The sequence below is a fragment of the Ambystoma mexicanum genome, chromosome 9 (genome assembly GCF_040938575.1).
Source record: "Ambystoma mexicanum isolate Mex_15411 chromosome 9, UKY_AmexF1_1, whole genome shotgun sequence".
Lineage (NCBI taxonomy): Eukaryota > Metazoa > Chordata > Amphibia > Caudata > Ambystomatidae > Ambystoma > Ambystoma mexicanum.
In genome coordinates, this window is record NC_090931.1 from 624426231 (window position 1) to 624453422 (window position 27192).

Here is a 27192-nt window from a genome sequence, read left to right on the forward strand (position 1 = left end):
TCATCCTCCGCAAACCCATTGCCATTCACTCCAACCATTTGTCGCTGCGCCGCGCCAGTTGAGAATACATTATTTTCAGGGTTTACAAACCTTCCCTGTCCTTGGGGTGGTCCCGTATAAGGTTCACCTCTTCCTCTCCCACCCGCCGATTGACCACCCCGTGCCATCAATATGGGACACTCGTTTTTCCAATGTCCCATCTGTTTGCAAAATGAACACTGCTCAATTTGTGGGGGTGTCCATTGTGGGGCATTACCTGCTGGGTTTCTTACCTGGGGTTTCTGACCCTTTTGTTTACTATAAGATGGTTGTACCAGCTGTTGCATTAGCACCTTATTTTTTAAGTTCTTGTCTGCCTGTCTCTTACCTTTCATTTCTTCCTCCTCTTGCCGTTCGGAATATTTATCCATCTCTAGAATCTGGGACGGAGTGCTTGCCTGCCAAGTGCTCTCGCCCAATTTGAGTGGTTTCTTAATTCCTTTACGCAAACCCTTCACAAAGCCCATGGCGAAATACCACAAACCTGTAGGGTTGCTAACAGACTGACCACTGTGTGCCTTAAATGCACTTTCAAATTTCAGGAAATGGTCCCCAACTGTTTCTACAGGGCTCTGTATAACAGCATCCATTTTCTCAACATTCACATCTACCTCTGGCAACACGTCACTTAATGCTTTTAATATTCTCGTCCCTAGTGTTTTCAGGCTCTCTGGAATGGGGTCAGTTGGTTTCCGGTCTATATCCTCTTTTTCTAATGCTGTCCAATTGATATGCCCAGGAGGGTCCTGAGATCTGAAGGGTTCCCATACATCAGCCGGTGTTACGGCAGACATCACATGATCAATGTCCTGCAGAGTGAAGGTACACATTTTGAATAGTGCTCTTAGCTCCCTATAGAATCCCGCGGCATTAGTCCTAGGGTCCGGGGTGCTTTTTATTATACTAAACAATTCTGCTCTAGTGAGGGGTACATAGACCTATGTCCTGGTTACAGTGGGGTCTTTGGCTGGGTCTACGTTTGCTGTAACAATAGGTGCACATTCCCTCAGGGGTGCCATCATTGGGGTTCTTGGGAGAAATACTTCTAATAATTCTTTGAACAATCTGCGCGTCCTAAGATCCTCTACTTCCCAATTAGGTTTATACATTTTTAACTCGGCCTCGCACTCTCACCTTTTTACAAACTTCCTCCTGCCCACCTGTTGCACATTCCGATCCTATTTTGTTCAAAAGTCCTTTCAGACATACCAGTCGGGTTGCCTCGCTATGGGTGGCAAATATGTCCATCCAATATTCTAACTTCCCTGGCTCCTTTTCTTTAAGTATCCCTTTAATCAAAGCGTTAGCCGTTGGTTTGGCATCATGTAAGGACTGCGTTCTTCTAAAACTTTCCTCTTCTTCCCACATCACTTGGTCGTGGTAATCTTTTATTTTTAGTTACCCGGTCAATTATCTGATTGTATTTATCCCATAGAGCTGCCCGATCTTTTTCAGTGTCAAGGTCCTTATAAATGTTATGCAAACCCGCTGGCCACGGGCGTTCGGCATCATCTCTCAACCACTTATTAACAAGGTTGCAATGTATTCCCATTACCTGGCGAAATTCCTTTTTTTGGCAGGCGTTCAATTTCTGTTTTACCCCTGCAGCCGGGTTATCAAACAATTCCTTTGCTATGTATTCTGACCTTGCATATTCAAACGGAGTGAAGAAGGGTGGCTTTCTAGGCAAATGCCCTGCTTCCTCTTCCTCTGTATTATTTGGATCCATGGTGCCGATCTGGGTACCATATGGGGGTGGGGGTGGAGGAGGAGGTGCAGAAGGCACTTGAGGCGCAATATTAGATGGGGATATGACAGGTACTTTTAGTCGCAAAAGATTCTCTGTTAATCTCATTGCATCCTGATCAGCTTCGATGTTAAGACTGGCGATTTCCTTTTCTGTTTTAGGGAGAAGTGGGTACATACCTTTACTATATTTTATTAGGTCAGCCCGATCCTCTACATCTAGCTGGTGCTCAAATTCTTTGTTATCCAACTCACAGGCCTTCTCCTGCAAGGTTTGTTTTTGTTTCTTTCTATCCTTTTTATCTTTGGACATTTTCTGCTTTATCGCTTCTCTTCGCCACTGGCAAATAGCATCATGCTGGGCGGGGCGGACCTTTTTCCTAAATAATACCAATTCCAAGTGCTCAATTGTCTTAACATCAAAAGTCCCTACTTTAGGAGGCCATCTAAATTGAACGGACTTTGTGTAGTCCTCCCAGTTTTTGCAACACTGTACCGCCCCCAGCCCATAGTTGGTTAGCATAGTATAACACGGAGTGCCTTCAGCAGGCGCATGCATAGGTTCCTCATTCTTATTTCGGTCACACAAGTTTCCCATTATTAATAAAATACCTTACCAAACCCAAATAATATGTACCATAAAACTGATAACAATTATGGCTTACCGTCCACCAATACAATTTCTGCAGATACAATTCACTCACTGCACCAAGGAGACCTCCCCTCTGTCTGGTTCGTCTGGTCCTTGGCAGAGCAGTCGTCTCTCCCTCTTCCTGATCTCTGTCTCAAGATGAGGACTTGTGCTGTTTGCAGCAAAGGTGCGATAGAATTTGTGCCTACTAAGTCGTCCGCCGGAGACAGGAGCTCAATTGAAGGCACACATCAAAGCGATGGACTGCATCTGCAAGGCCACCAGCCAGGGACGCCAATTAGTAAATGCTCAAATTCACCAGGCGGAGGTCTCCGTCAAAAATAAACGCACTCTTTGAGTTTAACAATCATTTATTGCAATAAAACAAAGCTTCCGCGGAAGGGCCGACACGTAACATCAGAGGGACGCTGCTAGTGTGTGCTGCTAACATTACGGTGAGCATACTTTTTATAGGAAAATGATTACATTGAGTCTTATGCCTGGCTCGGAACCAGACATTTCCAAACAGTTTCCTGCCGGAACACTTCTTGGCTGTATTCCCAGACATTGCGGTGAGGTTTACAAAGGCCGGACATCGCAAACGGACATTAATCTTATAACTTAACTAAGCAAATCATAATACACTTCAGGATGCAGGTGTAACCTTTAACATGCATGGTCGTACAATGAGCTCGTTCATCACACTTGACAGTGGGGACTTTTGCAAACTACACATATCCTGCTGCTGTAGTGATAATGATGTCCATTTATGGGTTGTTGAACAAAAGCAGGACATATCTTTTACAGAGTGACGCACGAGCGCCTGACACAAGTTCCCCTTCACACATATCCCAGAGAATAACAACTCCAAATATAGATACATTTTATGCTTCTGTCTCGGGAAAGAGTGCGGATGCTAGCAATCATTTATCCATGAGAGAGAACCCAGGGTCAGTGAACACATGCTGACTTGCAAGGCTGCTTTCTGTGGAAGGAAAGTGCAAGAGTGCTCGCAGATGTTGTTTATGTAGCTTTTACGGGAAAGGAGAGCAGAGGGAACATTCCTAAATCTGAGGTAATATGTGCTTGAGACGAAAACCCTGGGCCTCGTGCACTGACACAAAAGCAGTTGGTTTAACATGGACATAATGCTATAACATGGGCAATGTTTTAAGTCTTGCTGAGGCAAAGAAATATGGCAATTACATGATTTTGGTATTTACAGGAGCATTACCTCCAGTGATCGTTACTAGAGGGTTGCAAGGCTCCAATCCGACCAGAAAGCTGTGCTAAGTACAGCGACCGCAGCAGCAGGGCACCATCTTGAAAAACAACTAGATCGTTGGGTGCGGTATCAGGAAAACATGATGGTGACTCTGCAAGGTCTCCACTTCCGCCGTTGATGCCACAGCCACGAGTGGGGAGTTGACAGCAGACTAGATTCACTGAAGCCAGTGACTAGGACGACTTACTTGATGCTTCGGGTTCATGCTGCAAAAGGAGACCAAGATGCATTTATAGTGCTGGGATTATATGGACTCTCTCGATGCCACATAATACTTTGATCATGTGCTTGATAAAGGGTTATATGGTGAACCTAAAGTGCATTGAACGAAAGATGATTAAGTCGTGTTATGTTTCGTTTAACGTTTTTTTTAGACTGTGACTGCGCACTATCACAACCTGAGTGGTCCCTTGGCACTCTGAGGAATCTGCAAAGCAAGAGGTTAAGGAGCGGCGGGGGGGGGGGTAATTTAGTAGGACTACGCGGGAGGAAAGAGCCAAGAGAGTGGTGATGTGCTATTGGCAGCTTCAGTTCAGTTTACACCGTTCGCTGAGCTTGGGTGTATTTTTCTGTTGGTAGCCATCATATGCCGTTGTCCAGGCTATGTGTGTTTTGTTGCAGTGAAGTGTATGTGGTTTGTTGTGCTTTAGAGGTATGGTTGTGTTTAGCGTTTGAGATATGCATGCAGAGATGCGATTTTAAAAAAAATCATTTTTATTCGGGTTGGTTAGTGGCATCACTATATAGATATGGCTCATGCTAATCCTTAAAATTCTATCCAGATGTGACGCATGCCAATGTTCACCCTTCTATCTAGCTGTAATGCATGCTAATCTCCACAATTTTGTCTAGATTTAACACATGCTAATCTTCACACATCTATCTAGATGTAGTGCATGCTAATCTTCACAATACTGTCTAGATGTGACGCATCTTCACAATTCTTCCCCCCTATGGCTGATAAGCATGGGTAGGCTGAGTGCCTGGGGAGTAGGCTATTCGGTAATGAGACAAATGGAGTAGTGGCTGTACCCCCTACGTGCACTACTAGTGGGCAAAACACCTAGATTTCAGACATCGCATTCAGGTCAAAGCATCTAGTCTACCATTTCCTGCCCCTGAGAGACCAAGTGAATCGCATTTCAAACCCCAAATCTGAGTGCAAACTGATGCATGGCTGGTTTCTGTCATTCTGTCCAAGAGTGGCATGTGGCTAGTCTAGGCAATCAATGAATGCAGAGTTTACTGTCTTATAAAGTTGGGTTAAATGCAGAATGCGAGATGTGGCTGCGGCTAACTAATGCAGTGGTGCTAAAGCTGGGTCATCGCTTGCACTATCAGGCCACAAGTGGAGTAACGGATGCCCTGCGCAAATGGCTGAAACAAAAAGATTACCCATCACGATGTAGGTTGAATGCATGTAGGTATATGATAGGTAAAAAAGTAATGAGTGGGGAGAGGAGCAGTTTAATGGAGTACAGTAATGGCTGTGCCCCCTGCCTGCACCACACTTTCCTTATCAGTCGCTGCTGGTTGACTGCTGAAAGCTTCGCAGGCGAACACGGGCACAAACACGGACTGGGGCTGCTTCTTTAGGCGCTGCCCTTTTCCTTCGGGCCTTTGGTAGAAGGGGCTGCTCAGGCAGGAGGGCTGCCCTCGGTGGCCGTATTAATAGTGCTACCGGCAGTCGAGTGCAGGTGTGGCTGGGTATTGGTAAAACTCGATGTAGCGAGGTCGGCAGCCAATCGGGGGAGGGGATGAGCTATTGGCAGCAAACAGGACCATCAAGCAAGCAAGCAGAGCAGAGGAGGCGGAGAAAGGCAAAAAGAGCGCCAGAAAAAATGAAAAACGCAGGAGGGGAAACAAAATGCAACCAAAACGTGGTCTGAGGGCACAGGGGAGAAAGGGTAAACACTCACCTGCTTTCCGGAGCTAAAGAGAAGTGCAGGGGTCAAAATGAAGGATCTGATCGCATTTGTAGATGGGTGCACGCTTTATAAATCAGATATGTACATACATGGAGTTTGTTGATTAATTCCACTATGAACGTTTTCTTTTTTTTTTTTTTGGTACTGTTTTTCCGTTTTTTCTTCATTCACAGTATCCGGCATCAAAATAAATTAATGCTTTGCAGTATATTTGTTTCCGTATTGGGTGTGCAAGTATTGCATACATACTCCCCTCAACCCTCCCACCCCCCCCCGCATCGAGTTCTTCCTGTGGACCTTTTTCAACGTAAGAAAGTAACGGTTATAAAGAGGAGGGGTTTGATAAGAAGAGGTATTTGTTGATAATTTACTGGAGATCATAGCTCTGTCTTAAGTGTAAATCCGGGGAGTGCGAGTGCCCATGGGTTTTGATGGCTACATTTGGTTTTCGCAAATGAGAGCACGTTTTTTTTATGTTTAACAAATTAAACAAGGATTACATGAGCTTCCTGTGAGGTGCAGGATCTCATAATGTGTTATGTTGCCCAGAGTCGTCAAAGCTGGGTAGTACAATGCAAGGAGTTATGGTTACCAGAGATTGGTCATTTTAAATCTATAAGCAAATCCTGATTTCAATAACTGTGATTGAATGCAGATTTTGTAGGAGTCTGTACGTGTTAAAATGAAATATTCTTATTTTTCTTTGCATTTTTGAAAATGGGTGTGTATGAGCAGGCCTTTGGAAAGTAGGACTCCAGGTCCATATATTAACTGGAAAGGTTATCTTGCCACTGACTTCAATTACACTGAGTGGTGCTTTGAAACTCCATTCTTTACTTCTTGTGAGCCTCGGATGACTGTCATTGTTGTTCAAGGTCGATTATCATTCTAAGTTGAGTCTGCAATTTATTAGACATGCAGGGTTGGCAGAATCAAAGGCTTGATGTATTATTAAATGCCTCTGATGTCTTGGGATTTATTTCTTGGTGGGTCGATTTTGCCTCCCTTTGGGGTATTATCCTAATGGAACTATAATAATTTTATATTTCAGGTGGGAATTAAGATGCACTGAATTGGACAGAGGTGGTGATGCCACGGAAGATCTATGTTCATAAGTTGCATTGTTTTTAGGAATCTTTAAAGGGTACTCAAAGCTGTAATATTTCGCTGTATTGGGTTATTGATGTCTTTACCGAACTATAGAATGGCTCAAGTGTTATGACCCTGGATGTATGACTCCGCCAAAAGTGGTCGTTCCATTGTCATGCTTGATAGAGCTTCAAGATGGTCAGTGAAATCACTATGTGCTGTCAACACTTCAGATTAGATATTTGGGTTTACATTACTAATGCCGAGGTGGTTGCTTTGACTAGTAGGATAATTAATGGGCGTATGGCTCTTGAAAAACCTACTGGGCCAATACTTGCTTTGAATTCTATTGATAGTTGAAGGGGTTGAGTGAGTATCCTCTTTGAAAGAACCATTTTGTTTTGGATGTCAAGTGGTGTATGACCAATTATAAATAACATTCTCTCTGGCAATTTTAGTTATTTTAGAAGTAACAAATAGACCAGCTTAATTGCCAGCTAGGAATAAATGGAGGGCACGATAAATTTTTTTTATTTATTTCCAAAGTTGATAAGAGTTCAGTAGTTAGAGGTGCCTGGAGTACAGGATCTTTTGGAATGATAATTTAATATTACAAGTTGAAGTTGGTGCAGGTGTCTAGCATTTTCTTAATCGGGTGGGGGAATGATGAGAACTGGAGATGAAATGTGTATAGTGTCCTGGAATGTGAATGGGATCCATAATCAAGATTTTTAACTATTTGGATGATATGAATACGACATTTGTTTCCTGCAGGAGACTCATTTGATGCAGGATGAATTAGCCAATCTGAAAAAGGAATGGGTTGGGAAAGTTTATGGTTCCTCGCGCAATTCAAAGTCAAGCGGTGTTGCAGTTCTAATACGCAAGAATGTGCCATCTGACGAGGAGGGTAGAATAATTGCTTTGTTGGTGAATATTCAGGGAGAAGTTATGACAGTTTAACATTTATGCACCATCAGTAGATGATGGCTCATTCTTTAGGCAGGTGGCACAAATTATACAAGCTTTGAATACACCAAATGTTTTATTAAATGGAGATTTTAACGAAGTCCTGGACCCTAAAATCGTTAAGTGTAGATTACAAAGGAACAAGAATAATCATTCAGTGGCACTTCAGGCTCTGCTTAAGGAACATAATCTAAAAGATAATTGGAGATTACAACATCCATCCGTGAGGGAATACAGTTTCTACTCTGGCGCTCATGATACCTTTTCTAGATTAGATATGTTGCTAACTGCGGGTAAAATGGCCGAAAACTATCAATTAAGTGAAATTGGAAATATACTGTTAAGCGATCATGCACCAGTAGCAATGTATCTGAAGCTTGATTTTGAGCTTAGAATCAATGTATTCTTCCATGTGAACGTTCTTCTGAGTTAAGAGAAGATTCTAGAAAAGATTGTCTGAGGCGTAACACTTTGTGGAACAAAACCGTACTTGGGGGAACTAGATGCAATGACGGTGTGGGAAGCCTTTAACCCTTTAAGTGCAATGGGTATTCCACCCCCCCCAGTGCCCAGGCCTTTTTTTGGTGATTTCGGTATGTGGCCATTCAATGGCTTGTAACATTTTTTTTACATGAGATATCTCGGCCAAATTTGGCTCCTTTTTTTTCCCCACATATAGGTGGTTGCAACGCCACCCAGGAATCCTAGGTTGCTGTAGGGGGGTGAGGGAAAATAAGCAAAAAAGGGCGAAAATGTTTTTCCAAAAATGCCAATATAATGTACTAAGAAGCCTGTGGTTTTTTTTCCTTGTAAGAGCTAGGAACAAATGGCTTGCAGTGCTGAATTCCCCAGTGTCCTGGCTTTCAGGAACAGGTTGAGTGGAAACGAAAAAAAACATTATTTTTATGTGGTTATCAACTGTTTTGTGAGAGGTAGGCGATTTTGGCCATTTCTGCCAATTGGACATGCATAGACGGAATGGAAGAAAAGGGTAGGAAAGCCGAATTGGAGGACAGAAAGGCATATATTTCTGAAAAGTAGACAAAATACCAAGTTTAGGAAGGGGTGATTTGCATAGGCCAGGCAACAACTAGGTAGGGGAAAATGTCATTGATTCGGGGGAAAAGCGGGAAAATGACTGAAAAAAAAGGCATGTGGTGGACATGGTTGGCTTGGTACGGCAATGGCTTCTAGGAATTTTGAGAAAAGCAATGCTCCGCTACATTCCCCGACTCTTGCAGTTAGGGAAGCGCACATTTTTTGTAGTGTTTTACAAAACCAGCAATACCACAAGCCAAACACTGAGCTATGGTACACAGGAGTTTTTTGCTTACGTCCTGAACAGACACACTTGCATGTGTAATGAGGAAAACCAATGTGGTAAGGAACAGCAAGCATACTTTTTTTGAAAGAGCACAGGCAGACCTTTTCAAGGGTAGGTGACTTGTGCAGGTTACAAAAGTGTATGGTGCCTAAAGCAGCAACTAAATGTAGGGCACATTTAGGAAACAAAAGGGTTGTGTGACAAAGGGCACCAGCAAATGGGTTAAAACGTTATGAAAACCACAAAAACACAACAAATGTTATACCTGCCCGTGCTCCCACAGGTGTCCCGATGCAAATGGTACAACACGTGTGGGTGCGCTTACCTGGGCGCCAAGGGGAAAGCCTAAAACACAGGTAACCCCAAGTCTGTTTTGACACGTGAATTTCACACTTTCTGCAGATGGGCACACCATACAGATATGGGCCTCGGGTGTCCAAGCCACCAAGGAAAATGGGGAACCCCATGCATTTCCGAAAAGAGGACACCCGTGGGAATCCGCAGAGGTATGATTTGTGCAAATCAGCCCAAAATGTATTACCCAGAAGCCCCGGCAAAGTCTGAAATGTGCCAAAAAAAACCACATTTTTCACTTTGTCAGGGGTTCTGGGTAAAACATTCTGGTCTGCTTCGCGCAAGTTGGACCTCTGTGAATTCCCACTGGTGCCCTCATTTCAGAAATGCATGGGGTTCCCAGTTTTCCTTGGTGGCTTGGACACCCTAGGCCCAAATCTGTAGGTTTTCTCCCCAAACCCTTTTGTGGTTACCAGTGGGTTAGCCTTTTCCCTTTGCGGCTAGATTGGTGAACCCACACATGTGAGGTACCGTTTTCGTTGGGACACCTGTGGGAACGCGGGAAGGTATGACCTCTGTTGCCGGCGTGTTTCAGTGGGTGAGCAGAGTGAAATGTCTGGAAACTGTGTTTTTTACCTCCAAATTTGGACTTTGCCAGGGGTTGTGGGTAGTAGATTCTGGGCCGATTTGCGCAAGTCATACCTCTGTGGATTCCCACGGGTGTCCTCTTTTCAGAGATGCATGGGGTTCCCTGTTTTCCTTGCTGGCTCCGACACCCTAAGCCCAAATCTGTAGGTTGCCCACATGAACAAAATGTGCTGTGGCGAAAGGCTTGGGGTTACCAGCAGGTTGCCCTTTTCCTTTTGCACCCCCGGTAGCTGCACCCACACATGTGAGGTACCGTTTTTGTCGGGACACCTGTGGGAACGCGAGAAGGTATGACATCTGTTGTTGGCGACGTGTTTCGGTGAGTGGATACAGGGAAATGTCTCTGAGAATTGTCTTAATTTCCAGCCAATTTCAGACATTTTGCTCTGGCCACCCACCAAAACACACCGCCAACAACACAGGGCCTACCTTCCCGCGTCCCCACACGTGCCCTGCTGAAAACAGTACCTCACATGTGTGGGTGCACCTACCGGGGGTGCAAAAGGAAAAGGGTAACCCACTGGTAACCCCAAACCTTTCGCCACACTTATTCCTGGTGCCCCCCCCCACCCCCACTTGAATGGGGGGGGGGGCACCTCATGTACTCATACCATTTCAGGGGGCAAAGAAATCCCAGGCCCACCCCCATCCCCATTCATTTCCATATTTTTTTTTTGGCCCCCTTCCCTGCGGGCAGATGATCATCCATCTGCCCCCAGGGTTGTACACATGTGTGCCCCCATACTTACTGTAAGCAGCCCCCACCCCCCCCCCCCCCGCATTCAAAGACTTCCCTGGTGTCACAAAGGGTGTTGTTGGAAAGGGGACAATCTCACCTTTCCAACGACACCTCCCTCGATCTCAGGCTTGAAAACAGCCAGAGATCAAGGGGGAGAAAGGTGAACACTCACCTTCTATTTTCACCGCAGCAATCCCGAAATGGCTGCTGTGGTGAAAATTATTTTCACGTCGGCGTGCTTTACGCACGCTGACGTGAAACTGAAGGTAATCCAGCCCCCTGGCAGTGAGGGGAGACCTTCCCCTCACATAGCCTGGGGGTTGGATAATAGTTTTGTGTGATCCCAAAAAGGACGAGCTATCTCGTCCTTGGCACTGCATATGCAATGTCGAGGACGAGATACCTCGCCCTTAGCACTTAAGGGGTTAAGTATTCAATGAGGGGGATACTATTACGTCTGTATAGCAGCAAGAAAAAAAGGCTTGAAAAGGAGAGACCAGATCTGGATTTACAGATGTCTTCCGTTGTAACTGATGGAAGAACCGAGGCAATCAGAAAAAGTTAAGGAAATTGAAAACAAAAATTAATAACCTGCTAACAGAGCTGAACGAAGTTTGTATCACTTAAGGTGTTCCTACTATGAAAGAGGGGAAAAATGCGATAGGTGGTTGGCGCACTGATTGAGGAAATTGAATTCAGACAGGGCTATAACTTTGATTCGTGATCCCGATGGTTTAATTACATTTAAACCAAAAGATATTAATGACTTCTTCAAGAAATACTATATAAAATTGTACCGCAATGAACCTGTGTGGAGTGAGAGATCACTTCATTGGGAGCCTAGAGATCCCAAAGATTTCTGAAACGGAGCATAAAATTCTAGAAGAAGAGCTGACGATCAAAGAATTAAGGTCAATCAGTAAGCTGACTACGGGGAAATCGCCTGCGCCTGATGGCCTTACAGCTGAATTCTATAAGATTCTACTAAATTCTGCCCTTATTTAATGAAGGATATGTTTGATTCATCACTAAGAGTTGGCCTATTACCACAACCGACCAGTCATGCTATGATATCTGTGCTCCTAAGAACGTAAAGGATGAAACTCAACCATTGAGTTAACGCCCAATCAGTTTAATAAACACGGACAACAAAGTTTTTTAAAACATTTTTTTAACCATTTCTTTATTGGCATTTTACTTAACAATGCAAACATCCAACAGCGACCTCCACCACTCCGCCACCCCCCGCCCCACCACCCGCTACAATCATGAAGGTGTAGAGTCTTTCCATAACAGGCCGCTCCGGAAAAGCTGAAGAGAGATGAAAAAAGAAATTTATAATTATTGATAGACCTATTACATTAGCTTTCAACAAAGGTCCGACACATTGTGGGTGATGGGTCAGCAATCCAAAAGTAACCCTTTTGAGAGGATCAGGTCATGCTATAGCCTCCACACCGTCCTCCTCACCCCCCCTCCTCCCCCCAAGACAGCAGCAGCTACCCCACAGCCCGTGTGCCCTGGGCCGTCTGGAACAGCGATCAGCAGGTATTCGACAGGCACCTCTTCACTAGACAGGCTGTTGCAGACCACCCCGCGGTGACCGGGGACCAGAACCCCCACTACTTGGTTGTTTAAGGAGATATAGCGTATAAGCATCCCACATCTGCCTGTCTCCCCAGCCCGATCCCTTCATTGCGCCCATGGACAACAAAGTTTTATCCAAGGTTTTGGCCATGCGGTGTGAAAGTTTAGTTCCAAAGCCGATTCATAATAATCAGTCCGGGTTTATTCAAAACAGACAACCTTCAAGTAATATACAGAGTCTTATTCAAACAATGTCACAAGCCACAGACTCAAATGAGGATATTGCGGTAATGTCTTTAGATGCTGAAAAGTCATTTGACCGTGTTAATTGGAACTAAAAGGCATAAAATAAGCAGTGTCGCATAGCAATTTGCTATGCAATTCTGTAGGTTTGCTAATCAAATGGGCACTTGTATAGCAAAGTTAGCTCTTTAAGTTGCCCTCTTCAATTAAAGCACAGCTTGCCCTACTACATTCCTCTTGTCCTCAGTGCGCTCTTCAATCTCTTTTCCCAGTTCACTTCAAGTGCTGGTGAAGAGAAAGTGCAGAAGTAATCATCTACTCCACTCTTAAGTGCCAAGGGCATGTGTGGGAGTGCTAGGCAAGAATTCCTTTTTCAAATAATTGCAAACCAGAAGTAATCGGGAAGATACATTTATTAAGCACTCTATCCTGTCTGGTAAAGACCTCTATGCGTCAACTTGCATTTTAGAAAATGGAATTGCAGGATTGTCTTTAAAAAAAAAAAAAAAATACAAGTTGTTACATAATGCATAATTACAGTATTGATGGTTTAAAATACTGCATCATTCTCCATGCTTTACAGTAAAGTTTATGGTAATGTTATCTATATTTCAGTGTCAACTATACTTTATTTTGTTGGGGAAGATGCATCACATTGACGAATGAACACTTTTGAAAATGTACATAATGAAATTCTTTTGATGGCAAGCCTAGTTCTGTAACCTGCAGGTTGCATACATCTTGCAACTGGCGCTCCTATGAGTGAAATCATACTCCCGGACATTCTGACATTCAATATTATCACCCTGTTGCTTTATACAAGGTACCCTGAAAGTGAGATGACCACAAACTACCATATTCCACCTAGTTTGCCCAGGTCTGTGCTTGCTACACACTCCGCTTAGTATCTTTCTTGCCTCTTACCTAACAAATACACAAAGCGCACTAGATGCTTACACAAAGTAGTGATCAATAGTATCATCCAGTCTGTACATCTACAACTCTAATGCAATACTAAACACAGTAGTTGGCCTCCATAGCTTGTTTTGCATTTTGATTGATTGATTGTGTTATATATTATCACCTGCCGGGGGATAGCTGGCCAAAATCTTTTCAGAGCCTATTTATCTTATGTGTTTTTGTCCATTCATGCAGCTAACCTTCTACATTTTAGACACTTACCTATGGTTCGCAAAGTCTTTTCGCCCACTCGCATAGTAGAGTAGATCTTATGAAGGGCGAGTAGCATTTGTAAGAGATGTTTGAAACTTTTATTTAACATTTACTTTACAATAAATGTAAAATAAAAGTTTCACTGTGCATTGTTGGCCTCTGGGTGGCAGCAGGGTTCCAAGCTAAGTGGGTGTGTAGTGACATGCACCATTTTACAGAAATCACATTTTAAAGGTGGTGTTCTCCGTGACATGTCTCCGTTTGAATAGGTAAACTAAGTTACACAACCTGCAGGTCTAGCTGAATTTTCAAGGCCCGACTCCTCTCACTAATGTCATATTTCAGCGTTACTCAAACTGCTGTATTGTTTCTCATTTCATGTTTTAGGTACAAATTACTTATGGTGACATTAACAATATTAGTAAAAAATTGCTAATCAAAACAGATTTCATTTGCAAACTCTGCTAATCAATTTTTGAAAACAAATTTATGCCTTGAACTACCTTTACACTGTTGTACAAAATGGGCCCAGGTGAGAGATGTATATCATGGAGTAAATTATTGTATCCAAAACCTACTGCTGATATAAATACAAATGGATTAAGATACATTTGAGCTAGAGAGAAACTAGGCAGGGATGCCCATTATCACCAATTTTGTTTTATCATTGCTATAGAACCTTTGGCCATTGCGCTCAGGCATGAAAGAAGGTTGGGTGTGATAAGTGGTTCAGGTGTGGAACAGAAGCTTTGGTTCTATGCAGAGCGGTCTTGAAAGATTTGGAACATTTACTACTCATTTCGATGGAGCTTCTGTCAAATTGCAGTGTGTCATCAGGATATAAAATTAACTGGGTCAAATCTATTGACAACCTGTAATAAACAGTTGGTTACTTCATTGGGTTTTAAATGGTGTGTGGATAGGTTGCGATACTTAGGAATATGGTTAACACCAAAGATTGAGGATATGGTACGTGACAATTTAAAACAGTTAAGCAAAGATTTCAGACTAGATTTGGAGAGATGGAAGGTACTGAACCTATAAACTCCTTCAAAATGAATTCGGCTCCTAAGACTAACTATGTCTTAGGTATGCAAATGTTGAAAATTGTCTCACAATATTGGAAATAATTTTATATTACAAGGTTAACGCTTTGGAAGCTACAATTGCCTCTGGAAAAGTCTGGACTGGGGTCCTGAATTTTCACGCTTATTGCGCATTCATGTCTCGATTATTTATTCCGTTCCTTGAAAATAATCCAGATGATTGGGCGATAGCTGACGCAGGTTTTGCGGGGCCTTTGATGCCTAGGGTAATTTTACCTGGCCTTGCCGATGTCGTTAAAATTGCTGTAGGTTGAAAAAAAACCCATAGGAAAAGTGGATTTAGAAAATGGGCTAAATTTTGACTTTTTTTCAGTTAAATCCAAAAAGGGTGAGGGAGGTTTGACAAGTAGAATCTATTAGCGGATTGTTGCGGAATATAAAGAGAATGATCAATTGCGGGGAGATTGGAGTAGGAGACTTGGTTGTGAAATTACTTAAGGACTTTGGTTGAGAATATGCAAAAATGTCAATCTATGTTCGATCAGTTTGGGTGAAAGGTCCTGGCACATCAAAATTTTGAACAGGGTCTAATGGACCCCAGAGCGATTATGTAAAAAAAAAGGTCTTTCTGACACAAATGATTGTTGGGGGGTGTGTACATCCTATTGGAACATTGGAACACTGGAACATATGTTGTGGGATTGTGAGGGTGCATGATTTTTGGTTGAATATTTGTGTAATATCTGAGGTTCTAGGGGAAAAGATTGCTTATGATTTTAGAACATTGGTCTTGGGAGGAGACGAGTTGCAGGAAGATTTTACCACCTGTCAAAAGAAATGGCTAATTAGAGGTGCTGTAATAGGAAAGAAAATTATCTTGAGAGGGCACAAATTAGGTGAAATGGAGAGGATGATCTATAGGATCTATAGGAGAGAAAGGAAAAGTTCTCTTTTTTGAAAAGATTTTGGGAAAATTCTTGGATTTGTATTAGTCTCTTTTTGCTGTGTGGATAATTTGGGGAGAGGGTTGAGAGGGCATGTATATATTTTGTGGTTTTATGTATATAGTATTATAACGTTTACCTCTTTGAATTCCAATGTTCACTTGTAATTTGAATTGACTGGGTCAATTTGCTCATGTATTCATGAACTGAATAAAATGAAAATAAAGAATTAAAAAAAACCCATATACATTGGACCCCAGCTTTACAGCTTTCCTGCCAATAGAACAGGACTTTTGTGGGTGTGCCGGCTCAATGTATTCTCGGTCCACTAGATCCAGAAGGCCCAGTGAGGGATACTCTGTCAGAACCTATTTCTTTAATGGCATCCCAACATGCTGCAGTGTGTCAGAGGTGATTGATCAGAAGGCAGCATGTTAGTGCCATAGAGAGCAAAAGAACAAACCCACTGTTTATACTCTATCTCTTGCATAGAAGTACAACTCCCTGTATTTTTGTTACAGGCGGCTGTTGTGGATCAGATGATAAGCAGTATGTTTTTGGAGGATGGGCTTGGGCCTGGTGGTGCATTTCCGATACACAGAGGTAAGGAAATCCTTTCTGTTTGTATTTCTCAATAGTGGCAGTGCAGCTTTAGTTGTTCACTGCGCCTGGCAATGTATATCGTGGTGATTGGCTTTCTCTCCACATCTCTCAAGTCAATTTAAATCTCTTTGCTCAAATTTGCATGTTCTAGAAATCTTGTTTGAAGAAATGACGCTACTGCGCTTTCAAAATGTGAGGTTCCCACACCAGGAATATACATATACCACTGAGAGGCGCAGATGTATTTTGAAGTGATTGGTTCCCATGTGGTTGGTTTTAACCTTTTTTCCTAATCTCCGTTTTGTATAATGATCACAACACACCCATGATAAGACCTTAAAGTAAGGCAGGGAGCTATTTAAGGCTTGACTGCCAATGAAGGGTATAGCCCTAAAATGCAAATTGCAGCTATGGCACCTATTTTTCTATCAAGTGATGATTTGTTTTTCTTTAGTTCCAATGGAAGGTTATATGCCTTTAATTCTATGCTCCCTATCCTATTTTATGGTCCATGCCTTTTTTAGCCCATGTACCACTGCACTAGATTTGGTTCTGTATGTCTGTTTTATTTAGTGGTAGATGCGTGTTTACCTTTGCAAAAAGCTTTTGTGCGCTTTGGAATGTTTATTTTGACACATTTGTCTGCACCATTCCATTGGGCTCTGGATCTTTTTTATTTTTTTTTAAAGCAAATCCTTCTTACACTTTGGCATTCACTTGTGTAGTTGTACAGGCACACATGTTTTATTCTGCTTTCACCTGCATTTTTCTAACTCGCAGATTACCAACTGTTTGGGATTCCTTTATGTAGACTAGGATATTGTGCTCGTCAGGAGATGAAAGGACAATGAGCAAGTGGCCTCTGCCATAAAGATCTTCTTATCCATCCTTGAAAAAGCTATGAAGGCGTTCCCGGCATCCAGCGTCACAAACTCGAACATCATAACTTTGGCATAGCTTTGGCTTGTGCTCCTAGGCGTTTTCTCCTAAAGATGACTTTATTGGCTATGTCTCTCGAATCTTCTGTATAAAGTGTCCAAGAAATCAAATGGAATACAAATATATATTTTAAAGGAGTTTCGTAAATAACAATCATGCGAAAAGTGGCGCTTTAAGGTGCCTGGGAGAAACTTGCAAGCCAAATGGTACGAAACCGCAGTATGACATTTAAACATTAACTAGAAGGCATGGGATGGGATTTCAAACCTATGAAGTCTACCTAAGTACGGAGATATTAGAGGTCTGCATTTCTAGGGTGAATTTCACAATGTTTATGGTTTTGCTAGAGCACCACGAGTTTCTGAAGTCTGGCGCCTTTGAGTGGAGACATTACAATAAACAGTAGACATAGGTACACCTCGGGCAACCTTTTGCACGTCCAAGGCAGGCCGAAGATTGAATTGCTACTTGATGCAGCTCAATGCTGCAGAGTGATAAGCAAGAGCAGTGAGACACTCGTCGTCAATGTGTGTAGTTTTCTGCATTCAATATTCTTTGTCTGCTTTTTCAGATTCCTTTTGAAAATCTTCAGATAGTGTTCCGTTTTTAGGAGTGAGTAGAGATTATTCCATAATTTCGGGTTTAACACTGCTAGTGAAATGGAGTATTCTGAGTGCCTGCTTGAAGTTCTAGCAACACACACTGTATTCTAGCTCCTCTTTCCAAGTTGGTTAGGATGGCAGAGGGAAGGAACCAGTCAATGGGGGGGCGGGGGTGGAAGGGCCCTGTCTATTTGATGACCTACCATACACCTTTTTGATTTTGAACATGGACTTTTAATGGCCGAATTACATAAATGCATCCAGTATTCCAGCTGGAATCGAATTCCTGCATCACCAAAGAGGTTTAAAAAAGTGATTATTTTTTCTGTCTATTCTTGGTCAAGGCCCTGTTCCTTAAAGAAAAGCAGTTTCGAACATGGAGATCGACACTGCTTTTGAATTGTGCAAATATTTCTTTGCACGGAGGAACTAGCCCAGGATAGCAAAGTCTAAATGAAGGAATATTTTGTTATAGATCTGAATCGCTTCCAAAGGGTCCGCCCGGACTCCTGCTGTAGAATGGGTGAAGTGTGTTTCTTTCTACCATTACGGGGCAGCTTTTTGTGATAGGTCATCCAGCTCATACTGAACAGAAGTAGCTCAATATTCCTGGCCACTGTGATATTCGAAGACCAAGCTATCCTTTAAGATCCCACCAAACTGGCAAGTTCACCTTCAAGTTCCTCCCCTTGTTATCTCTTCAGAGAACCACTTTTTTCTCACTGTTTTCTCCTCTCTGTAGATCCTGCTGTTGTGGGTTGGGCCTTCTCTGTTTTGGCCCCTAAGTGACACAATGCCCTTCCTCTTCAAGTGTTCCATCCTGTCCTGTTTTTTTTTCATGGCATTCTGGGACTTTTAGTTTGTGTCTCCTCCATTGTAACTTCAGGGCTACATATCTCAGAATATCAACCAAGAAAGGGACTGGATGGCTTTCTCTCCCATGTTTAATTATGGGGGATTTGAGCGCTCTGCTAGATTTCTTACCTTTTTGCTTTTTGATAAAAACGCGATGCACCTTTTCGCTAGAGCATTTACGAACTCTTGAGCTGTTCCCCGTACGGCACAAAGCAAAGAAACCACCTTTGTGCATGTGCATTTAACATGTATTCATATACATGGACGCCCAGCAAGATAAATCTCAATAAATACTCCAGTAGTTTTTTTAAATAGTTTCAAACCACATTCTTCCCAAAAATCGACGTTCAACTGGGAGCCACGTGTAATACTAATACAGGTCTTTTGATGCCATCATTTGTGGCTTAGGCATAAATGTGACCCTACGACAAGTCGGAGAAAGTAGTTTTGTTATGAAAAGCAATTTATTAAATAATGTGACAAACGACTGTTTCTTTCAGATCCAAGCGCAGCAAGGCCACCAATAGAAGCAGTAAGGCGCTATTCAAGACCACTTAACATTACATTATCCAGCTTAGTTTCAGAGTCGTATGTGACCAAAACTCTTATTTTAAGACTGGACCTAGACAGATATACAAAATCCACTCCATCCGGATTGCACCTTGGGCAAGCTCCTGATGCTGTGCAAGAGGTGATGTTTGCTATTAAATGAGATACTTGGATTGGGGGCAGAGCCCTTTCCAGACCGCTTCAATCAACAGCCCCAGAGCCACTGCTTATGCAAGTGTAGAGGCATCTCATACAGCGAGGATCTAATTTTTCTAGGATGTTCTAATCTATTATTGTACTAATCATGGGGGCTCTTGGAAAGGCAGAACAGGTAGCAGCCATCTCCTGTTTAATGTATAGAAACCTTAGTGCAGTGGCTATCTTTGGCTCCCCAGATGTTTTGGGCTACAAATTCCATAAACCCTAGCCAGCATTTCAGTAGGGAGGAATCCTATGAGCCGTAGTCCCAAACGTTTGGAGAGCCGCAGGTTAGACCCCTGCATTAGTGTAGGATTACCCGTCATCCCACCTAGCTCTTGACAGCGGTCTATAGTAAGAAAAGTATTGCATTCATATAAAACATCTTATGTTGCCACCCCAAGCTTTTGTAGTACCTTGATTTATTGCCTGAACATACGTAAAGGGGAGTCGCACAATTCTGCCTAGAAGAATGCTTCAACTATATGGTGGAGTTTGTTGAAGTTTAAGGTGTCATTTTTGGCTTGCCCAAGTAGTCGGACCTTGGATTTATTTAATGTGTCGTTAGTTTGGGGTCCTCCAGTAAGGTTGTTTCTAAATTACCAGTTTTGACAAGTATTATTTACAATGTCACATGTTTCCTATAAGCTTAAGGGCTATGCCCGGTTATGGCATGCTTGTGCAACCATATACGTCCCCGGCAAAGCTAAGCATCCACTCTCTAGGGGACTGGGGAATCCGCCCATACACGACCTATCAAAAGGAAGCCTAACAAGTGTAAGGAAGTTCCCTGTAGTTTTAGTGGGCTCATCGTAACGAAGTACAAATTTTACTAAAGTATTTTAATCCTCAAAAGCCTACCTCTGAGGGACAAAAGAAATTGAACATGTCTATTTTACATGCCGGGTCCAACAGTAGCGGAAGTTGTCTTCCATTTTGGTTATGGATTCCGTGGGCAAAAATAACTTTGATCTAGTTCAGTTGATATGTAGGCCTGATAAAACACCATAGTCTTTAACCTCCTGCACAATTGTTAATAGTTTGATTTTTAAGGGAATGGATGACTGTGGAGATTGTCAGTGTTTATAGAGGTGAGTATATTTTAATAGTTATGTCCCTTTATAAGAATTATCTTCATGAAGTACAAAAGCCAGCCGTTTGATTATCAATGAAAAGATTGTGGAGGGGGGCGCACATCACTTCCTCAGGCCATGGGCTAGTTGAAATAGAAATGTGAATCGGTTTGTGGTGAAACTAGGTGTAGGTTCATGGTATTGCATACCTACCCGGGAAATAAATCCCTCTCCAACCCCCATCTTGCACAACACTGTAAAGCGAAAAGGCCATTCTATTGATTCAATTGCTTTCCCAGCATTGAGCAGTGAGTCCATGGCATAAACAAAATGTGCTTGGGTGGAACCACCCGGTATAAAACCAGACTTGTCCTGCCATACCATTTGGGGCACCAGTAAGAAGCTTGCAAATAATTTCATTATCAACATTTTAAGGCGATAGATGCCTATAGGGGGTGCCATTTCGTGTTCTCCATGCCTGGTTTAGGAAGCACTGTAATGCTTGTTATCCTTGGCGATGGGGGCAGTTTTTCATTGGCTGAGTCTTCCTGAGATACGTGTTGTAGCTTGGGGACAAAGTTCAGAATATTCCCTGTAGCATTTGACTAATAGCCTGTTGGGGCATGGGATTTTGCCAAATGCAATGATCGACTAATCTCTGCTTCTGCTTTGAGAGATGCTCTTTTTGAACTCTTCGAGCCAGACAAACGTGGTCCAGTCCAGGAAAACCTCAATCCAAGCAAGAGTCATTCAGTGTACGGGGTAATATTAGACAAACACATAAGTCCGATTCATGTAATTTCTCTCAAAAGTGTTGCACGCGGCTGGCGCACAGCATGGCCGTGCGAATGTCTGCGCCAGCATCGTGCGATAAAACCAATTCCCGCGCACAGCGTATTCATGGATTCTCGCCTCCAAAAGCAGACGTGGCGCAGCGACCCTGCAGCAGCGCCAGTTACGCCCCCAAGAACGCCCTCGCGCAAGGAAAAGCCATCAAGATCGCAAAACCATCGCAAAGGGCTGCGCCAACACTGTACCAGTTTACCGGACTGGCAAAAGCGGGGAACGCGTATTACGGGTGTCGGAAACACGCATGCGCGAGAAGATTCACACGCGATCGGGCCAGGGGGAGCGTGTGCGTGTATTTCAGGGGTGCGCGAGAAGTCCTACACGCAAATGGCCTGGGTGCGTGTATTCCAGGGGTGCGCGAGAAGTTCTACACGCGAATGGCCTGGGTGCGTGTATTTCAGGGGTGCGCGGGAAGTTCCACACGCGATTGCCCTGGGCGCGTGTATTTCAGGGGTGCGCGGGAAGTTCCACACGAGATTGCCCTGGGCGCGTGTATTTCAGGGGTGCGCGGGAAGTTCCACACGCGATTGCCCTGGGCGCGTGTATTTCAGGGGTGCGCGGGAAGTTCCACACGCGATTGCCCTGGGCGCGTGTATTTCAGGGGTGCGCGGGAAGTTCCACACGCGATTGCCCTGGGCGCGTGTATTTCAGGGGTGCGCGGGAAGTTCCACACGCGATTGCCCTGGGCGCGTGTATTTCAGGGGTGCGCGGGAAGTTCCACACGCGATTGCCCTAGGCGCGTGTATTTCAGGGGTGCGCGGGAAGTTCCACACGCGATTGGGCTGCGTGCGTGTATTTCAGGGGTGCGCGGGAAGTTTCACACGCGATTGGGCTGCGTGGGTGTATTTCAGGGGTGCGCGGGAAGTTCCACACGCGAATGGCCTGGGTGCGTGTATTTCAGGGGTGCGCGGGAAGTTCCACACGCGAGTGGCCTGGGCGTGTGTATTCCAGGGGTGCGCGGGAACTTCCACACGCGATTGGGCTGCGTGCGTGTATTTCAGGGGTGCGCGGGAAGTTTCACACGCGATTGGGCTGCGTGCGTGTATTTCAGGGGTGCGCGGGAAGTTTCACACGCGATTGGGCTGCATGCGTGTATTTCAGGGGTGCGCGGGAAGTTTCACACGCGATTGGGCTGCGTGCGTGTATTTCAGGGGTGCGCAGGAAGTTCTACACGCAAATGGCCTGGGCGCGTGTATTTCAGGGGTGCGCGGGAAGTTCCACACGCGATTGGCCTGGGCGCGTGTATTTCAGGGGTGCGCGGGAAGTTCCACACGCGATTGGCCTGGGCGCGTGTATTTCAGGGGTGCGCGGGAAGTTCCACACGCGATTGGCCTGGGCGCGTGTATTTCAGGGGTGCGCGAGAAGTTCCACATGCGATCTGGCCTGGGGGAGCGTGTGCGTGTATTTCAGAGGTGCGTGGGAAGTTTCACACGCAATTGGGCTGCGTGCAGGTATTTCAGGGGTGCGCGGGAAGTTTCACACGCGATCTGGCCTGGGGGAGCGTGTGCGTGTATACCAGGGGTGCACGGAAAGTTTTACACGCGATTTCAGCAGGGTACGTGTATTTCAGGGGTGCCGGGGGAGTCCTACATGTGATTTGCCAGTGTGGGTCCTCCCAGGTGTTCCCTGTACACCCTCCACGGCCCCTGCAGGCAGCCCACACCACAGGGGACTACCCTGCATCCCTGGTCATGTCCCGCAGGCAGCCCACCCAACATGGGCATGCCCCCCAGCAAAGGCACATGTCTCCTTGCACTAATGATCACCAACTCATGTCCCCTTGCACCCCCAGAATTGCGGGGCACCTGCCAGCAGGCCCCAACCCATGTCTCCCACCACCCCCACCCCCAGCATTGTGGGGCACCTGCCAGCAGGCCCCCACCCATCTCTCCCACCACCCCCACCCCCAGCATTGTGGGGCACCTGCCAGCAGGCCCCCACCCATGTCCAACTCATGTTCCCCACCACCCAGCACTGTGGGGCACCCTCCACCAGGCCCTCGCCCATGTCCCATCCATGCCCCCCTTCACCTGGGTCCCAACAATCCACAATCATGTCCGTAATGGCCATCCTCCCCTGCCAAAAGGCCCAACCAACTATCACATCCACCCACATATCAAAGGCAATTACATGTTACACACCCAATGTAAATAATGCAAATGAACACATATCTGTCGCACACAATGGCTGCAAGTGAATGTTAAAACACCCAACATGACGTGCATGAAAGCAATGAGATGATACGACACATTGAAGGATGAAAATAAAAATGTATTGAAAATCAACTTGAATTGAAATGAAATGAGAAAACCCACAAAGCAAAACAACCAAAAGAAGATGCATGTCCATGAAAAAAATCCAAAAAATAAAAAAATCCATTGAAGAACTATTTACAAGATAATCCCGGGTCCATGAGCCCAACCAAATGAAACCTAACTATGACAACTAACTAAAAACTGAACTATATACAAAAATGTGGCGCATTGTCCAATCGCAACCAAATAAAAAAAAAAAATTAAAGGAAACCTAACACTAACTATATACAAAGGCAGCGGGCTAGTCCGACGGCTCACTGGTTGTTGTCATGGGCCAGGGCATCATCGAACTCCTGTTCAATGGCTTGGAGGCAGGCATGTTCCCTGGCCCCGAGGTCCCGCAGGGATAATGCAGTGTCCAGCTCCAACTCCCTGCGAAGACCCTCGAGGCACTCAGCCCGCCTCAGCGCCCTCCGCATGGAGTCCTCCGCCCTGACCATTGTGAGCCGTTCCTCCTCTGCCCGCTGCCGCTCCGCACCTATCTGCTGGCACAACCGCTCCCACACGGAAGCCACTCCCATTCCAGGGTTCTCCTGCCCTCTGGCCGATGCCTGCACCCCTGATGTTGATGGCCCGAGCCATGATGCCTCCCACGTTGAGCCTGCTGCTGCCTCCGACGCAACTGCCTGTGCCAGCACGACGGCATCCAGGCTGATGGAAACCACCGACGCCGTCGTGCACGTGCCCTGCCCGATGATGCCGTCACATCCTCCCATCTGCTGGGGTCCAGTTGCTGTGGTGTCCACCCCTGCTGGACCTCTGACTCCCGACTGTGGCAAAGATGGGATCCCCACCGAGCTGGCTGCATTGGGCAGGGCAGGTCCACAGGGGGCCCTGGTGGCATCTGGGCCGGAAGACGGCAAGGAGAACGACTGGCGTATAGTCTCCACAGAGGAGGAGAGGGCCGCCAGTTTGGCCGACACATGCAGGAAACCCCCGAACATGGACGATCCCAATTGGGCCACGTCGGCACGGTGCTCCTCCTGGGAAGCACGCACGGCATCACGAATCACAGCCGTGCGCATCGCGACCCCAATCAGGACCTTCTCCATACGGCCAGGGGTCCCCTCGTCCGCAGGTGGAGGGGAGTCAGATGACATGGACATTCCCTCTACCTGCGGACGGGCCTGGGACGGGGCATCCCTGCTGGTGCATGGTGGTGCACCCACAGGGTCAGGGACAGCGACATGCAAAGGCCCCTCCACGGTGACCTGTGCTGCCTCCTGCCCCTGGACTGCACCACTTGCACCAGCAGGGATGCCCCCACCAGGCCCCATGTGCGCCTCAGTGGTGGCCTCCTCCTCCTCTGTGGAAACCACCAACCTGGATGGCTCCTCACCGTCTACCGCCATAGCAGGCCCCTGTGGGGGCTCACCCACCCCTTACGCTGCAGCCGTGGGGGCATCCCCGCCGCCTTGCTCCACAGCGCCGTCTCCGCCCTCTTCTTCACTAGCCGCTGCGTAGAGGGAGACATAGAACACAAGCATCAGGGTACTGTACAATGGTCCCCTAGACAGGAAGCAATAGCAGATGAGTGCTACTCTCAAAGTACACTTCCATCATGTCACTCCACAACACGTGTCAGTCCAGGCAAAACACACACAGTGACAGTCATGGTGCATGCCATGGACATTTCCATACATGTCCAGTGGACTCTCGAAACATACAATGTAATGGTACTCACATGCATCATGGGTCATGCCTATCACATGCACACACTTCACCTCAGCCACATCCATCTGGCCCCGTACACCCCAATCACAGTGCATACAAGGATGACTAGGCTGCATCAGTGAATCTGTAAATTGTCAGACATGTGTCATGCATCCATGGCATTCACAAGTCACAGACACGCAGGTCAGGCACACAGACATGGATACCATATATGTACCTGGCATCAGCACCCATCCCTCACCCCCACCCATGTTCAGGAACAGAGACTGCCAGGCTCTCATGTGTGCAATCTGCATAGGGCTCCCCATGTCGCATTTAAACACATGCAACAACCGTGCGGTTCACACATTACTGGTCGCACATGCATTACCATGATGTCCCTGCACACATACATGCGTACATGGCCTATGTCACACATGCAGGCAAGTATCAGACAACCAGCACACTGCAACATGCCCTGTCTCACACAGCAATGCTTGGCCACTTACAGCTCAACCTCAGATGGGTCTCCCTCTCAAGGACCTGGGCGTGGAGCGCTGGGTGTACGCGTTCCAGGACCCTCATCTGGATGGAACTCATGCGGCCCCGGCCCCCCTCCACGAGGCGCCGGGCCTTTATGAGGGTCCTGGACCTCAAGTCCTCCCAGCGCTTCTTGACCTTCTGGATGGTGCGGGTTGCCACCCCCTCCGCGTTGATGGCAACCACACATTCGGCCCAGATCCTCTCCCGTCCTTCCTTGTTGGCGCGGGACGATCCGAAGAGGGCATCATACTGCCCCAGGACTTGCTCCACCAGGACACCAACTTCGGTGGCAGTGAAGCTGGTGCCCCTCTGCCCCTCTGGCCGGGGGTTGCCATTGGTGCCAGATGTTGATGTGCCCGACATGGCAACCCCAGGGGCAGGAGTGGGTGGGCAACTGGGTCCTGGGGCTGGGCTGTGGAGCGATGTTATCCGAGTCGGGAGTCTTCTGTTCTAGCAGGGGTGGACACAGCAACTGGACCCCTGCAGATGGCTGATGTGCAGGCACCAAATGGCAGGGCACGGTGGCAGCAGGTAGGCAGCAGCAGATGGCACGTGGGAGGCTGCTCGGGGCACTGGGGGGCAGTGATTCGGCCTTCTGGGCAGGAGCGTGGTCTTCCCTGTGTTTTCGCGTGGCCAGCTTGATACGGAGTGATTTGGCACGTGAAAATCCTGCACGTCAGCGTGAAATTCGAGGAAAGGGCCTTAGCGCGTAAGCGCGTCAGCACGCGTACGCGATTTCATTGGACCAAAGGCCCTTATAGCATAAGCGCGTCTGTGGCGTTTCGCGCACGGGCGTTGCCCTGGCAGGGCTTGGAGATCCCGCGTGCCTTTACACTGCTCTGTACGTGCTTTTCGTGCGGTGCGTGTGTTTTCCATCCGTTGGGGTTCACACGCTATTACTTCACAGCGGGTGTTGGCTACGCGTTCTTCTACACGCAAGGCAGACCGTGAGTGTAAAAACACCCGCGAGCCCCTGGAATACACGTACCCCGCTCCCCCAGGCCCGATCGCGTGTGAAAACACCAGCGAGCCCCTGAAATACCCGCACGCAGCCCAATCGCGTGTGGAACTTCACGCGCACCCCTGAAATACACGCACGCGCTCCCCCCAGGCCAGATCGCGTGTAAAACTTTGCGCGCACCCCTGAAATACACGCACATGCTCCCCCAGGCCCGATCGCGTGTGTAAACACCCGCGAGCCCCTGAAATACATGTACCCCGCTCCCCCAGGCCCGATCGCATGTAAAAACACCCGCGAGCCCCTGGAATACACGTACCCCGCTCCCCCAGGCCCGATCGCGTGTGTAAACACCCGCGAGCCCCTGAAA

General features: G+C 46.1%; 1 protein-coding gene across 4 annotated transcripts in view; it reads left to right on the forward strand.

The window, feature by feature from the left end:
* FLOT2 (flotillin 2) overlaps window positions 1-27192 on the forward strand; it is a 566437-nt gene that overhangs the window by 143550 nt on the left and 395695 nt on the right. For all 4 annotated transcript variants that reach the window (XM_069615307.1, XM_069615304.1, XM_069615303.1 and 1 more), the window contains exon 2: window positions 16207-16288. In XM_069615307.1, coding sequence (XP_069471408.1) covers window positions 16250-16288 — 39 coding nt within the window. In that variant the 5' untranslated portion in view covers window positions 16207-16249. The remainder of the gene's footprint in view (window positions 1-16206; window positions 16289-27192) is intronic.